The sequence below is a fragment of the Eurytemora carolleeae genome, unplaced genomic scaffold (assembly GCF_000591075.1).
Source record: "Eurytemora carolleeae unplaced genomic scaffold, Eaff_2.0 scaffold175, whole genome shotgun sequence".
In the NCBI taxonomy this organism is placed as follows: Eukaryota; Metazoa; Arthropoda; class Copepoda; order Calanoida; family Temoridae; genus Eurytemora; species Eurytemora carolleeae.
This window is the reverse complement of record NW_019396338.1, coordinates 43,003-57,354: the sequence shown is the minus strand read 5'-3', so window position 1 is coordinate 57,354 and position 14,352 is coordinate 43,003. Positions and strand designations below refer to the sequence as shown.

General features: G+C 33.6%; 1 protein-coding gene across 2 annotated transcripts in view; it reads right to left on the bottom strand.

Annotated features, from left to right (window-relative positions):
• Positions 1-14,352, bottom strand: part of LOC111701217 (teneurin-m) — a 40,638-nt gene that overhangs the window by 14,985 nt on the left and 11,301 nt on the right. The window contains exons 4-8 of one of the 2 annotated variants that reach the window (XM_023472399.1): positions 8,019-8,178; positions 7,638-7,747; positions 6,602-6,741; positions 5,766-5,833; positions 303-329 (exon numbers count right to left, since the gene is read on the bottom strand). In XM_023472399.1, the coding sequence (XP_023328167.1) occupies positions 303-329; positions 5,766-5,833; positions 6,602-6,741; positions 7,638-7,747; positions 8,019-8,178 (505 nt within the window). The remainder of the gene's footprint in view (positions 1-302; positions 330-5,765; positions 5,834-6,601; positions 6,742-7,637; positions 7,748-8,018; positions 8,179-14,352) is intronic. The other variant, XM_023472400.1, reaches the window with a different exon arrangement.

Here is a 14,352-nt window from a genome sequence, read left to right as displayed (position 1 = left end):
AATAAACCACATTCTTTGGAGAATTTTCACAAAAATATTTTACGAGAAAAAAGTTTGATGAGAAATGGTATAAAAATGTTTAATAACATTTAAACAAAACATATTTAAGTGTTCTGTGGCAAATAAAATAACACAAATCTAATCAACATAAATATAAAAAATCTGGCAAACAAAAATGTTTCAAAGATACATTTTAAGTGGACAGTGTTCATTCTCAACATAATATAAGAAATGAATATCTATGGTATATATAAGCATGCAAAAACAAATGATTTTGTTGTGTTTGATCCTGATTATCCTACCTCACGTTGAAATGACTCCAGTAGGTACTAAAATGCAGCGTGAAAACAAATATTTAACAAAAAGTCAACTTTTACCCTTTTTAAAGCCCTAAAAACAGTTTTTAAGTCTGAAGTTTATGGTGTAATAGGATACAAGAAATTTCTGACTCACAAACTCACTAATCCAAGAGGTAAATCTCTAAACACCAGATAACTTACTAACCCACCAGATAACTCACTAACTCAACAGATAACTCACTAACCCAGCATCTAACTCACTAATCCACCAGATAACTTACTAACCCGTTAGATAACTCACTAACCCACCAGATAACTCACTAACTCAACAGATAACTCACTAACCCAACATCTCACTCACTAATCCATCAGATAACTCACTAATCCATCAGATAACTCACTAACCCACCAGATAACTTACTAACCCATTGAATAACTCACTAACCCAGCATCTAACTCACTAATCCACCAGATAACTCACAAACCCATCAGATAACTCACTAACACACCACATAACTCACTAACACAGCAGCTAACTCACTATTACAGCAAATTTAATAACCCATCAGATAACTCACTAACCCATCAAACAACTCACTAACCCATCAAACAACTCACTAACCAATCAGCTAACTTACTATCCTATCAGATATCTCACTATCCTATCATCTAACTTGCTATCCCATCAGATACCTCACTATCCCATCAGCTAACTCACTAACCCACCAGCTAATTCACCAACACAGCAGCTAACTCCCTATCACAGCGAACTTAATAACCCAGCAGCTTACTCACTAACCCAATAGCTAACTCTCTAACCACCAGCTAACTCACTATTCCAGCTAATTTACTAACCCAACAACTAATCCACTAATCCACCAGATAACTCACTAACTTAGCAGATAAATCACTAATCCAGCAACTAACTCTCTAACCCAGTAGCTAACTCTCTAACCACAAGCTAACTCACTAACCCAGCAGCTAACTCACTAACCCAGAACCCAGTAGATAACTCTCTAACCACCAGCTAACTTACTAACCTAGTAGCTAACTCTCTAACCACCAGCAAACTCACTAACCCAGTAGATAACTCTCTAACCACCAGCTAACTCACTAACCCAGCATTTAACTCACTAATCAACCAGCTAACTCATTAACTCAGTAGATAACTCTCTAACCAGCAGCTAACTCACTAACCAGTAGCTAAATCTCTAACCAGCAGCTAACTCACTAAATGCAGCAACTTTATCACTCTCTAAGATGTTTCCTAGCTCTCAATAAATCATCAATTAGCCTGAGTTTCTCTGGTCCAAAAACACTGGTTTCCCCACTTCAGATAATCTAATGTGTAGGATCTATCTATCATTCATCTATCAGATTTTTTTATTTCTATCCAATTTCACAAACTTTAAAGTAACTTTTCCTGTACAGAACATTTTATATACATCTTTATTTCCAATCAATGGACCCCTCCTCCCTCCGATTTCATCAGAAAATACTTAATATGCTCCATATACGTTCATGATTTATCTCGGTCTCCAAATATGGGTCTACACCCCCTGTAAATGGTGGTGTAGGGAGATAATATAAATCGTTCTTTAAAACCAGTTTTTTATAATTAGCTGTTAAATGGATCCCAGGAATAAGATATGATGGGTATCCAGTTTTTAGACATGTGTATAATCTGTTTTAAAAAGTTAGATTTAGATAACGAAATAATTACAAGGAATTCTTTTCCCAGGGTTATAAATAAAACTAAAATTAAATTAAATACTTTAAAAATTTTTTAACTTTCATCTATTAGTATGTTGGTTTGTATGCTTTTCCCAAGAAGCGTTAGTATTGCTTAGGACAAAAATATTTTCATATAACCAATGAGGAGGCAAATCTGCGAATTTTCTTATTCTTGTTAAATGTATGAAAAGAAAGATAAAAGCAACAACTTTTAAAATTATTACTAGAAAGTGGAATCGCAAAATTTAAAAAAAATTAAAATTTGTTATTTTGAGTATCATGTTTTTTTTTGTATTATCTTATAATAAAATATAACACTGTTCAGTGCAGGCCCCTTGAAAGATCCAAAATGTACGGGCAAAAACTATGTTTCTCATGGTATATTATCTACATATGGAACCTATTTTAGTATCTAGTAGGAGCTAGATATCTTATATTGAATCTCAACGGGAGGAGGGTTATGCTTTAACATCACTTTTAGTACCGGGGGGGGGATGGTGAGAAACAGGGAGGGGGGATTTAATACAGTGAATATATTCCCCTGTCCAATATCTGTGAATGTGATTTGAAAATAATTGGGCAATATAGAACTACGGGGGGTGCAGAAGTCAAACTTCTTTCTAACTTTCTAATGAAAGGGGGGTAGGGGAGGGGGTTGCAATGTATAGAATACAAAACACTATTCATTACTAAAACGGCCCTTTGAAAAAGTTGAGAATAAATTTAAAATTTCCTTTTTTTGTTTCAAAATTTCATTTTCTCATAAAATTTCTGAATGAAATTATCTGTTTTTTGTTTTTGTTGGTTGTGTATTCTTCTGTTTGTTTAGAGTGGGAACATGTAGACTGTTTAGATTGATAGGGAGCAGGGAAGATGGATGGTAAATATATAATTTTAGGTAAACCCAGGAAAATATCGGAGGGGGGGGGGGCTTCAGATTTATCAGAACTAGATTAATCAGATATTTGACATATTAAATATTGAATGCATCCAAAAAGTATGCTCGAATTCTTTAAAGACTCAAAAAGAATTTGAAAAAAATGTGATGAAAGAGGTATTTAACATTTCATGCATGAGAATAAATAGATGAATCTAAAGCTTACAAATATGTGATATATTAAAGGATGATTGAAAAGATAAATAATTATGGTGGTAGGTGAATGAGTATGAAAGATGACTGAGTGGATAAATGTATGGAAGAATGACTAATGGATGAATGAGAAGATAAATGAGTATGAAAGATGACTGAGTGGATAAATGTATGGAAGAATGACTAATGGATAAATGAGAAGATAAATGAGTATGGTAGATGAATGAGTAAATGAAATTATTGAAGGATGAATAATGGATGAATGGATTCCATACTATTGAAGGATGAATGAACTAATAAGCATGGATGATGACTAGGCAACAGATGTTTATTTCGGGCTCCACCCTTAGTTTAGTTTCCAGGATCCTTTAAATCCACCCCCATTAATACAGGTTTAAAACCACTTAAAGGTTTACCCTATACTGGAGGTTTAAACTAACTTACATCATATTCGACCTCTGGAGGTTTGAACTAACTACAAACTTGAAGGTTTAGTACTTTACATGTCCTCGAGATTTGAACCGACTTTGTGGTATTTAAAATTAAGATTCAAAGTTGTTAAACAACTCTTGGTAAAGAAAAGTGTGCTGAATTGCACTTAGCATTTAAAAGTAAATGGATCAATGCATCAAAAGGTTTTTACAGAACTTAATCTCGCGATTAAATGTTTAATCTAAAGCCTAAATACTAATCCTTGTTCTAAAACACAGGGTCTGTAATACTAAAAGTATTTAAACCGGATAGACCCCCTCAATGTGATTCTATTAGATAACATTCCTGTAGGTGCAAGATACATTCTATAGATACAGCATTACAGATATATTTCATCACAAGAGGAAGGAGGGGGTCATTTTATAAGTTTTAGTTATTTAGAGATGGTACAATTGACACAGTTTAATGATATTTAAAGGAATAAATAATAAAACATAATTTGTGAATAAAGGTTAGGGTGGGTTGTTAAGAGGGTTAGGGTGAGTTGCTGAGAGGGTTAGGGTGGGTTGTTGAGAGGGTTAGGGTGGGTTCTTTAGAGGGTCAAGATAATGGATTTTTAGTTGAGGATAAGATAAATTTGGTAAAAAATGATGTTGGCCTTGTATACACTTAAAGGCAGGCAGTAGATTAAGGGGGGGGATTATGTTTTGTTTTCAAAGCTACCTATTTTGTTAAGCCCAGACTTTAATGGATACGTGTCGACATTGTAATTAATTGGTTTCCCAGTCATATAACGTGTAACTAAATACACCTTGGATTTTATACTCTATAAAAATACGAATACAATCTATTCATGATCGTTAACAGACACACACTATGTTTACACACACACACACACACACATATACAGAACTTAAACATTATTCATATAAATTGAGTCTTTGCCACAAGTTAAAATTTTTAAATCCCTTTATCTTTGCAACCTGATGATGTAAACCTTTGATGTAACTTCAAACTTAAATCCAAATGATTTCATAGTTTAAAATATCTTAAGTCTACGATATTGGGTTGGAAAGATTTAGTGATTAGAAAAACAGAGTTTGTGGCAAACTCAATTTCTTTAAGGATAAAAACAAACATACACACACATTTCTGACCCATATTTTCTCACTAAAATCATCCCAACCTGTATTGACACTCATCACACACTAACAAGAACAAGAACTTAAAATTTTCTAAATTCCAAAATTTCAGTTAAATACATATCAACTAGGGTCTGAAACACACTGTGTTAAAAGTATCTGTAGAAGAATCAAGTTTAGCCGGATAATTATCCTAATGTGTGGTAAAGAACTTGTACTCCTATATATGGTAACAATGTTACTAAGTATTTATAAATCTAACAAAAATTATACGAGAACAATCTTTAAGTGGGCAATGTAAAAAATGCTAAAATGATAATTTAAGTTGTACTTTCTGAAGTCTGAGCTTTTGAATCAGATTTAGTTAATCTACAACCCCCGATCTGATTTAATTAATCTACAACCCCCGATCAGATTTAGTTAATCTACAACCCCCGATCAGATTTAGTTAATCTACAACCCCCGATCAGATTTAGTTAATCTACAACCCCTGATCAGATTTAGTTAATCTACAACCCCCGATCAGATTTAGTTAATCTACAACCCCCGATCAGATTTAGTTAATCTACAACCCCCGATCATATTTAGTTAATCTACAACCCCCGATCAGATTTAGTTAATCTACAACCCCCGATCAGATTTAGTTAATCTACAACCCCCGATCAGATTTAGTTAATCTACAACCCCCGATCAGATATAGTTAATCTACAACCCCCGATCTCAACATCCACGACCACAGAAAACAAACATTTAGTGCTCATCCGTTTTAAAAACAGCTGACTGAGAGCAGCCTTTCTGTTGGTTTTGACCTTCGGAGATATCCGTCGAACCACAAAAATACGGATTAACGCTTTCTGAAGGATAAAATAACCAAAAGTTCCGGCCTATAAACAATTTATATTTAAAGATTAATTTATTCAGGAATTTAACCTTACAACCCAGTGATTTTAGTAAAAAAAAATAATAATTTTGAATCAGTTAATCTTCTGCACTGGTCAGATTGTTCTCCTATATTACTAAATTTTCTATACAACACATTCTTTTTGATAGATATCTTACAAAACTAACCTTTCGTTGAAGCTACTGGTTTTTGTATATCTCTGCAAAGATCCCTCCTCAATTATAAACCGCATTTTCTAAATAAAACAAGTTTCAATAATAACTCTTATACACCGCTAGAACATTTGGGATTATATTTAAGTGTTCTGAAGTGTTGAGCTCTGATGAAAATTAGTAAAATATTGGTTGAAATCTACCACTTGAAATTCTCAAGTACAAAATTGAACTAAAACGTCAGCCTCCAACAAAAATTTGACTAAGCACACTTTTGTGAACAAAGAAGTGGTTCGTAGAGAGGGAGGGGGGANGAGAGGGGGGGGAGACGGCAGGAGATTGAGGGGGACAAAGGTGCACTAATGTTAATTAAAGTTTATCCCAAGAAAACTTGCTTCATCAAAGAGTAAAGAAAGGCAGGTTTAGGATAGGGAGAGAGGGAAGAGGAGGGGGAGTTGAAATTGTGGGAGGTAGATTTCAGGAAAGTAGAAAGAAGAAGAAGGGAGGGGATCAGGAAAAAAATAGACTTTAAAAAATGCTAAAATAAAATCTAAGCCAGATTTACCACGTAAAGTATGTGGACTGGATTTACCTGGAAAGTATCTGGACAGGATTTACCTGGAATGTATCTGGGCTGGTATACCTGGAATGTGCTTGAACTGGATTTACCTGGAATGTATCTGGGCTGGATTTACCTGGAATGTATATGGACTGGATTTACCTGAAATGTATCTGGGCTGGGTTTACCTGGAATGTATCTGGGCTGAGTTTACCTGGAATGTATTTGGACCGGAATAACCTAGAAAGTAAATGGGCTTGATTTACCTGGAAAGTGTCAGGGCTGGATTTACCTGGAAGAATGATGCTGTAGGTGCTGGTGGTTGTCTCTGCAAGAGTATATTGATAGGACTAGGAACAGTATAACAGAGCTGGTTACTCCTACATTCATTAGACTCACAACATTCAGGATCCTGACAGTCAACCAGTCCATCTAGATAGATGAATAAATATAAATATAAATATATACGGATAGCTGGAAAAATAGATAGATAAAGTTAGCTGGTAAGAATACTCCAGGTTTATGTGTTTCCTTCAAAACAAATTAAAACCTTAAAAGTGCATTACTCTGAAATGTTTGTTATTTATCAGTTTCTAGTTCTACAATAAGAAGGGTATGAAAGAAAATACGAATCTCCTGGTACAGACATTAGATAAAATTCTGTAATAAAACTTAAGATGAAAAACAGTGTAGAATCTTCTTTAAAAATAGCAATTGCACTCTAAACACAAATACTTAATGTTAAAACAAGGCCCTATTTTGTCAAATTTTGACTCTGAATCAAGCGAGACAAGAATTTTTTAAATTAACTTTGAAAGAAGAGGAAAGGTGGTAGGTCTGTTGTAAGAGTGAAGGAATATGAGTGGGTTGGTAGGTAGGATCGAGTGGAATAAGAAATGAAAAAAAGCAAATGCATAGTTATATGATTTAAAGGTGGGTAGGTGTAGAAAATAACATAGGTAGAGAGGTAGATAGGTTAGGTAGGTAGGTAGAAAGGTAGATAGGGTAGGTAGGTAGAAAGGAAGATAGATACATAGGTAGGTAAAAAAGGAAGATAGCTAGGTAGATAGGTAGATAGGTAGCTAGATAGTTGGGAAGGTATAGTAAGTATACACATTGTATACATACTTTAAAGGAGAATAAGTAAATCATCTCCTGTCTATAGATAATATTCTCACACATTAGGTAATAACGGAGTATCTACTTATATTCATTGCTTTATCTAGTCATCTATCTTTCTAACCATATTCAGTGTTTATTTATCATAATACTACTACTACTACTATTAATAACAATAATAATAATAATATTAATAATAATGATCTGACCTGAATCATTATCTAATCCATCTCCGCATCTTGTCTCCAGCTGAGTAGAGCAATCCAACCCATCCCAACCCTCACTGCATTCACACTTCCAAGCTCCAATAAAATCAGTCCTAAACAGTTCCAGAGATGAAAATTCTAAATGACATGCCACAAACTCTAATAATTGTTCAAATCCTTCTGTAAAATCTAAGAGTCAAAGATTAAAATATAATAGGTTTTCACCTTCATCAAGATGTTAAGTTATAGAAGTTGTTTAGCGACCTAACTCAAATTCTATATTTAATGGGTAAGAATTTGAAAAAAAACCCTATTTTTTTATCAAATAAAGTCTAAAATAAAATAAAAATATATTGGAATTTGTCACAAAAAAATATTTCTCACTTGCACTCTCCATGTCCACTGCACTGTGATGGACATCCTTCTAGTGTACAGTGCTTCCCGTTCCACCCCCGTACACACAGACATGTACCGTTCTTGCATTGTCCATGGTATGTACAACGAGCATCACATTCCTTGTTCTGGCAGAGATCCCCAGACCATCCTAGGGTTATATAATATATTTTACTTTTCTCACGCTGATTCAACAGTTCGACCTTTGTCATAACAGCTTGTCTTTTTAGATCACAATTTGACCAATGAAAAGTATTTTTTATCTTTTTTCTTGTATTCTTTTTTGTCAGCGAATACGTTTTAAAAGTCAAATACGTAAGTTTGATGATTTTAGACCAAAACACGATAAAATGCAATCAGAAGTTGAACGCATCTCGCCCTGGTTAGTCCAGGGTGGTCTGTTTGTTTGTTTGAATCCAATAAACGTCAACACGTCTGAACTGATTGGGCCTAAATCTATTAGAGAACTTCACATAACCCAGGGGAGAATCCATCAAAGAATAATCCATGAAATATTTTATTTTTATGATATACGAATCACTTAATTAATCATCAATCAATTCAACTAAAATTCAATAAATAAAAATTGAAAATACTAATAGGAAAGATCATATTTAATTCTTTAAAATTTTGTTTAAAATCTTTTTATCAGGATAAGTGACATTCTTTTTCTAATGGTATTTAACGGCACAATATTAAATATTTTTCTAGAAAAAAAATAAGAAAAATTCTGTTTTAGAAACTTCCCTCTACGTCTATATAAAAAGTTGTAATCAAGGTTTGTATTTCCGTCTGCCTGTTTAAACGTCTGATCTGAGCTGAAAACTTTAGAATGAGATATCCTTAATCCAGAGTAATTAATCTGAGTATCCAATATACACACTTTTGATTTTCTTCTTAAACTGTTCTTACTTGGATAAAGAAGAAAAAATCAAAAACCTGTTTTTAAAATTAGAGAGTTCCTCCCGTTTCTGTATATTAATCTTAAATGGCGCGCCAAATTTCAAAGGAATTGAGTCTTTGCCACAAACTCCCATTTTCTAATCCTATCGAACCTGATGGTGTACACTTTTGATATTTCAAACTAAGATAGTTTGATGCAACAAAACTCATAGTTTGAAATATTTACGGTCTACGTTATTGGGCTGCAGAGATATAGGAATTAGAAAATCGGAGTTTGTGTCAAAGACTCAATTCCTTTTTCGGCTTCATATACACGACTCTGATTGGTTGAATTTTATACACTTTTTAGTATACAAGTACAAGATTAGGTTAGTCTCAATATCAAGCATTAATCTCGATATCCATAATTCTAAAGTTTTCAGCTCTGAACTCATAAATCCCTTGATTTGCGTCATATTTGTATTTTGGAAGTCGGCACAAAATATTTAAGTTTGGTTTAGATATTCTCAATTGAACTTGAGTTCTTATGTTTTTCATGTTTTTATGTTTTAATAAGCTGATGAGAGGGGATGGTGGTGTGTAAAAACAATTTGGAAATGGTAAAAACAAATATGGATAACATGCCTACATATTGGTAAATATTATTATTCAACTCTGCAACTGAAACAATATTTATTTAATATTTATACTTCTGTATTCCAAGTTTGATATTGAATTTCCAACAGGAGAATATTCCTTCCACTTTAATAAAATCTCAGTGCATGTTTAAATGGCGCTTTTTCTGACAGGCAGTTGAAATAAAATCCTTTTATTACATAATATAATCTTGAACTTTATTTTCACTGACTTTAAACTTTTCTGCACATCAAGTTTCATTTGTGCATAAAAGGGGACACACTTGGGGGCAGCAGCCGGAATATAATATATTATCAAAAACAGGTTCTAGGATATAAAATATTATTAAACTAGGTTCGGAATATAATATATTATCAAAACAAGGTTCCAGGATATAAAATATTATTAAACTAGGTTCCGGAAAATAATATATTATTAAAGCCAGGTTCCAGGATATAAAATATTATTAAACTAGGTTCCGGAATATAATATATTATATCAAAACCAGGTTCCAGGATATAAAATATTATTAAACTAGGTTCGGAATATAATATATTATCAAAACCAGGTTCCAGGTTATAAAATATTATTAAACTAGGTTCGGAATATAATAGATTATCAAAACCAGGTTCCAGGATATAAAATATTATCAAGCTAGGTTCCAGGACATAAAATATTCTGAAACCTGGTGCCGGGACAAAAAATATTCTTAAACCAGGTTCTGAGATATAAAGTTTATGAAGGCCAGGTTTCGGGATATAAAATATTTTAAAACCATTTTCAGTTTGATTTGTAGCAGCATTTGTTCCATTTCCATGGGTTAATATTTTCCCAAAATCAACCCTTGCAGAAAATTGTTTGAATTTTCTCAGTTCAGGAGTAAATAGAGAAATTTTCTCTCTCTCTCTCTCTCTCTCTACACTTAGAACTAGGAATAGAATTTTCTCTATTAGAACCCGGAGAAAGGCATTGCAGTGGAACCCTGGCGGAATACTTAATATCATCCACAGGGGTAACCATACACCAACATCCAAATAGAGTTTTACAATATTAGAAGTTTAGCATACAAATACAATCTTGTTAAAGGAAACCATCCCAGAAACAAATTGTATTTGATCCAGCGTAACATTAAAACTATCCTAACAGGTATTTAGATAAAATTCTTCAGAAAAATCTGTCCAGTTTCATCCCAGCTGACAGGAACTAAAGCTGTCCAGTTTCATCCCAGTCGACAGGAACTAAATCTGTCCAGTTTCATCCCAGCTGACAGGAACTAAATCTGTCCAGTTTCATCCCATCCGATGGAACTTAATCTGCCCAGTTTCAACCCAGACGACGGAACTAAATCTGTCCAGTTTCATCCCAGCTGACAGGAACTAAATCTGTCCAGTTTCATCCCATCCGATGGAACTTAATCTGCCCAGTTTCAACCCAGACGACGGAACTAAATCTGTCCAGTTTCATCCCAGAAGACGGAAATAAATCTAGACGACGGAACTAAATCTGTCCGGTTTCATCACAGACGACGGAACTAAATCTCTTCGGTTTCATCTCAGACGACGAAAATAAATCTGTCCAGTTTCATCCCAGACGACGGAAATAAATCTGTCCGGTTTCATCCCAGCTGACAGTACTAAATCTGTCCTGTTTCATCACAGACGACGGAACTAAATCTGTCCAGTATCATCCCAAACGACGGAACAAAATCTGTTAGGTTTCATCCCAGACGACGGAACTAAATCTGTCCTGTTTCATCACAGACGCCGGAACTTAATCTCTTCGGTTTCATCACAGACGACAAAACTAAATCTGTTAGGTTACATCCCAGACGCCGGAACTAAATCTCTTCGGTTTCATCACAGACGCCGGAACTAAATCTCTTCGGTTTCATCACAGACGATGAAACTAAATCTGTTAGGTTTCATCCCAGACGACGGAACTAAATCTGTCCTGTTTCATTCCAGACGACGGAAGTAAATCTCTTCGGTTTCATCCCAGACGACGAAACTAAATCTGTCTGGTTTTCTCCCAACCGACGGAACTAAATCTATCCGGTTTCATTCCAGACGACGAAACTAAATCTTTCCAGTTTCATTCCACCCGACGGAACTAAATCTGTTCGGTTTCATCACAGACGACGGTACTTTATTCCTTTCCTCAAAGGGGAACAAATGGACAAGAGTAGTAAAGTAGAACAAAAATAGTAAATGGGTTCAGGTTTTATCCAATACAATATGCTTACTAGGATTAATCTAGTAGGAGCTATCTCAAACTTTGTTCATCTAAAACTTAAACAGAAGAGGTTTGAGGAGGGAAGTGTAGGGAAAAGCTACTTCTCTACCCTATCTATACAACTACTAATGGAAAAGTTCAATCTGGGTTGTACTGAACGAGAAGACATGAAGACAGGATATTTTATTTTCAAAGAGGCAATTGTAGTTTTTATCGTTTAGCCTCAGACATTAAAGATATAAACAGCTTGTCTAGAGGTTCATTTCTTCAGCTTCAAGGTTAGGATTTCATTACAAGGACTTATCCTAACTACCTAGTTCTTAGATAATAAACTCACTTTCTCCGGAGGTGGAATCTTAAAAGTTAAGATCAATTTTAAACCGACTTTAAAGGCAATTATTGAGCAAGTCAAGCTTAAGCTCTGAACCGGGCAAAATAAAGTAATATCAGTTTAAACTTTCTCACGTTTTAAAAGAGAGCCTATTAAATGAAAGGAACGGACCTCACACTAATCCTTATATATTTTGCAACTTAATGTGGTAGACCTTATAAATTATTCACAGCTGCATCAGGTTTTAAAAATTAGAAAATTTAGAGGTGTGACGAGTATTCAGTTTCTTTCTAAAGCAATGTTGCAATTGTCTTGGCAAACTTTGTACCTTGATTAACATAATAAAACTGAACTCATTTTACAATAAATTAAGTTATAAATTATACTGCATAAATCTGTTTAAAAAGCCTAGTTGTATAATGTTAATCAACCCACCTTACCTTGCATGTAAGTTTATAATATTTCTTCTTTAATTCTACCTTTCCATTCAATTTAAAAGGGTAAAACTTTTTAATTACATTTAAAACTGGAATTAGTTATTTAAAAGTTTCTTAATTCTTTACTAGTTTTTTCCCCCTGGACTATTGTAGAAATATAAGAAAATGGATGGATACAAAAATACAATATCTTTTTTTACAATAGTTTTCTTTCATGGCAGTGTAAAATGTCTTAATGAAACTAACTTTCATTATTGTAATTTAGGCAGTTATTCTTCTCTAAATATTCTTCTTTGATTTGCATAATTGGTTTTGAGATCAGCAATTTAAATTCACTTTTATACTTCAAAACTGTTTCCCTTCAAGCCATCTAAAGGAAGGATTATTAAAGATAATTTGAATAAAAATATAAAACTCAAATAGAATTTTATAGTTTTTAAGCCATATAAAATGAAAAAGTTCTAGCAGGATTTGCCATACATCTAGTTAGTTTAAATTCTCTTAAACTCGATCCTCTAAAAGTTTGTTTTCCAGTACGAAAGGTTTAACTGAAAGACCAACTTCAATAATAAAATTAACACTTAAAATCAGCAGCAAATTCAATTTTACAATTTCAGCTACAGAGTTTTAATAAATGCAGTTACCAAGGGGGTTTAACATTCAAAACCAAAACTTCCTCCATATTTTCCACAAAATAAAAATATTTCCAGAGGTTTCTTTAATCTTAATACTTATGTCTCCTGCAGCTTGAAAGGGGATTCTTTTCTATTTTGTTTGGATTAATGTTGTTTTACTCTGGTAGTAATGGTGTATAGTCCAGTACCATTCACTAGAAAACCAATTAAAAGAATTACACTATGCTAAGGGATAAAAGGAGACTTCAATTAGACCCAGTGTGACCCGATTTATTTATTTATTTCAGCTTCTTGTTTAAAGGTACTGTAAAGGAAAAATGAAAGGGGGTATAGGATGAAACCTGAGAATCTCAGGCGTTAAACGATACATATCTGATGTTCCTGTCTCGAGAAATTAATATAAAACTGTGTCAAATTATACGATATATGCAATTTTGTATAAAAGTTGTAGTATAAAACAGATCATATTCCACAAATGCGAAACCAATCTGAAAACGACGATATCCCACAGAAACCTGAGAATCTCAGGTTTGCTCCTGTTATAATCATTTAATTTTTATTTTGCATTTTTATAGATATAATTACGTCACCCTAACTTCAGCCAATGGCAGTACAGTATACTGGTCACGTGATCTCCGTCTGTATCACGTGACCAGTATACTGCACTCTTATTAGTGGAAGTTCTTGTGACGTAATACGGACTTTTAAATAATACTATCAATTATATATACATTAAAAATGCAAAATAAAAAAAATTATAATGGAAGAAAATCTGAGATTCTCAGGTTTCTGTGGGATATAATTGTTTTCAGATTGTTTGCGTATTCACTGAATATGATCTGTTTAAACCTACTACTTTTATATAAAATTTCATATATATAGAAATAGATTTTGGTATAATTTTGACACAGTTCTATATTTATTTCTCGAGACAGGAACATTAGACAGAAGATGTCTTATATGTATCATTCAACGCCTGAGATTCTGAGGTTTCATCCTATACCCCCTTTAATTTTTCCTTTACAGTCCCTTTAAGTTTTTAGACTGATGTACAGAGGAGCGCCTTATAACAATATTTATAAAAGGAATTTCTTCTCCATGGTGTTTACAGTCCACTGAATTGGCACAAAGGAACTGATATTTTTTGTATATAACAGGATAACTAAACCATA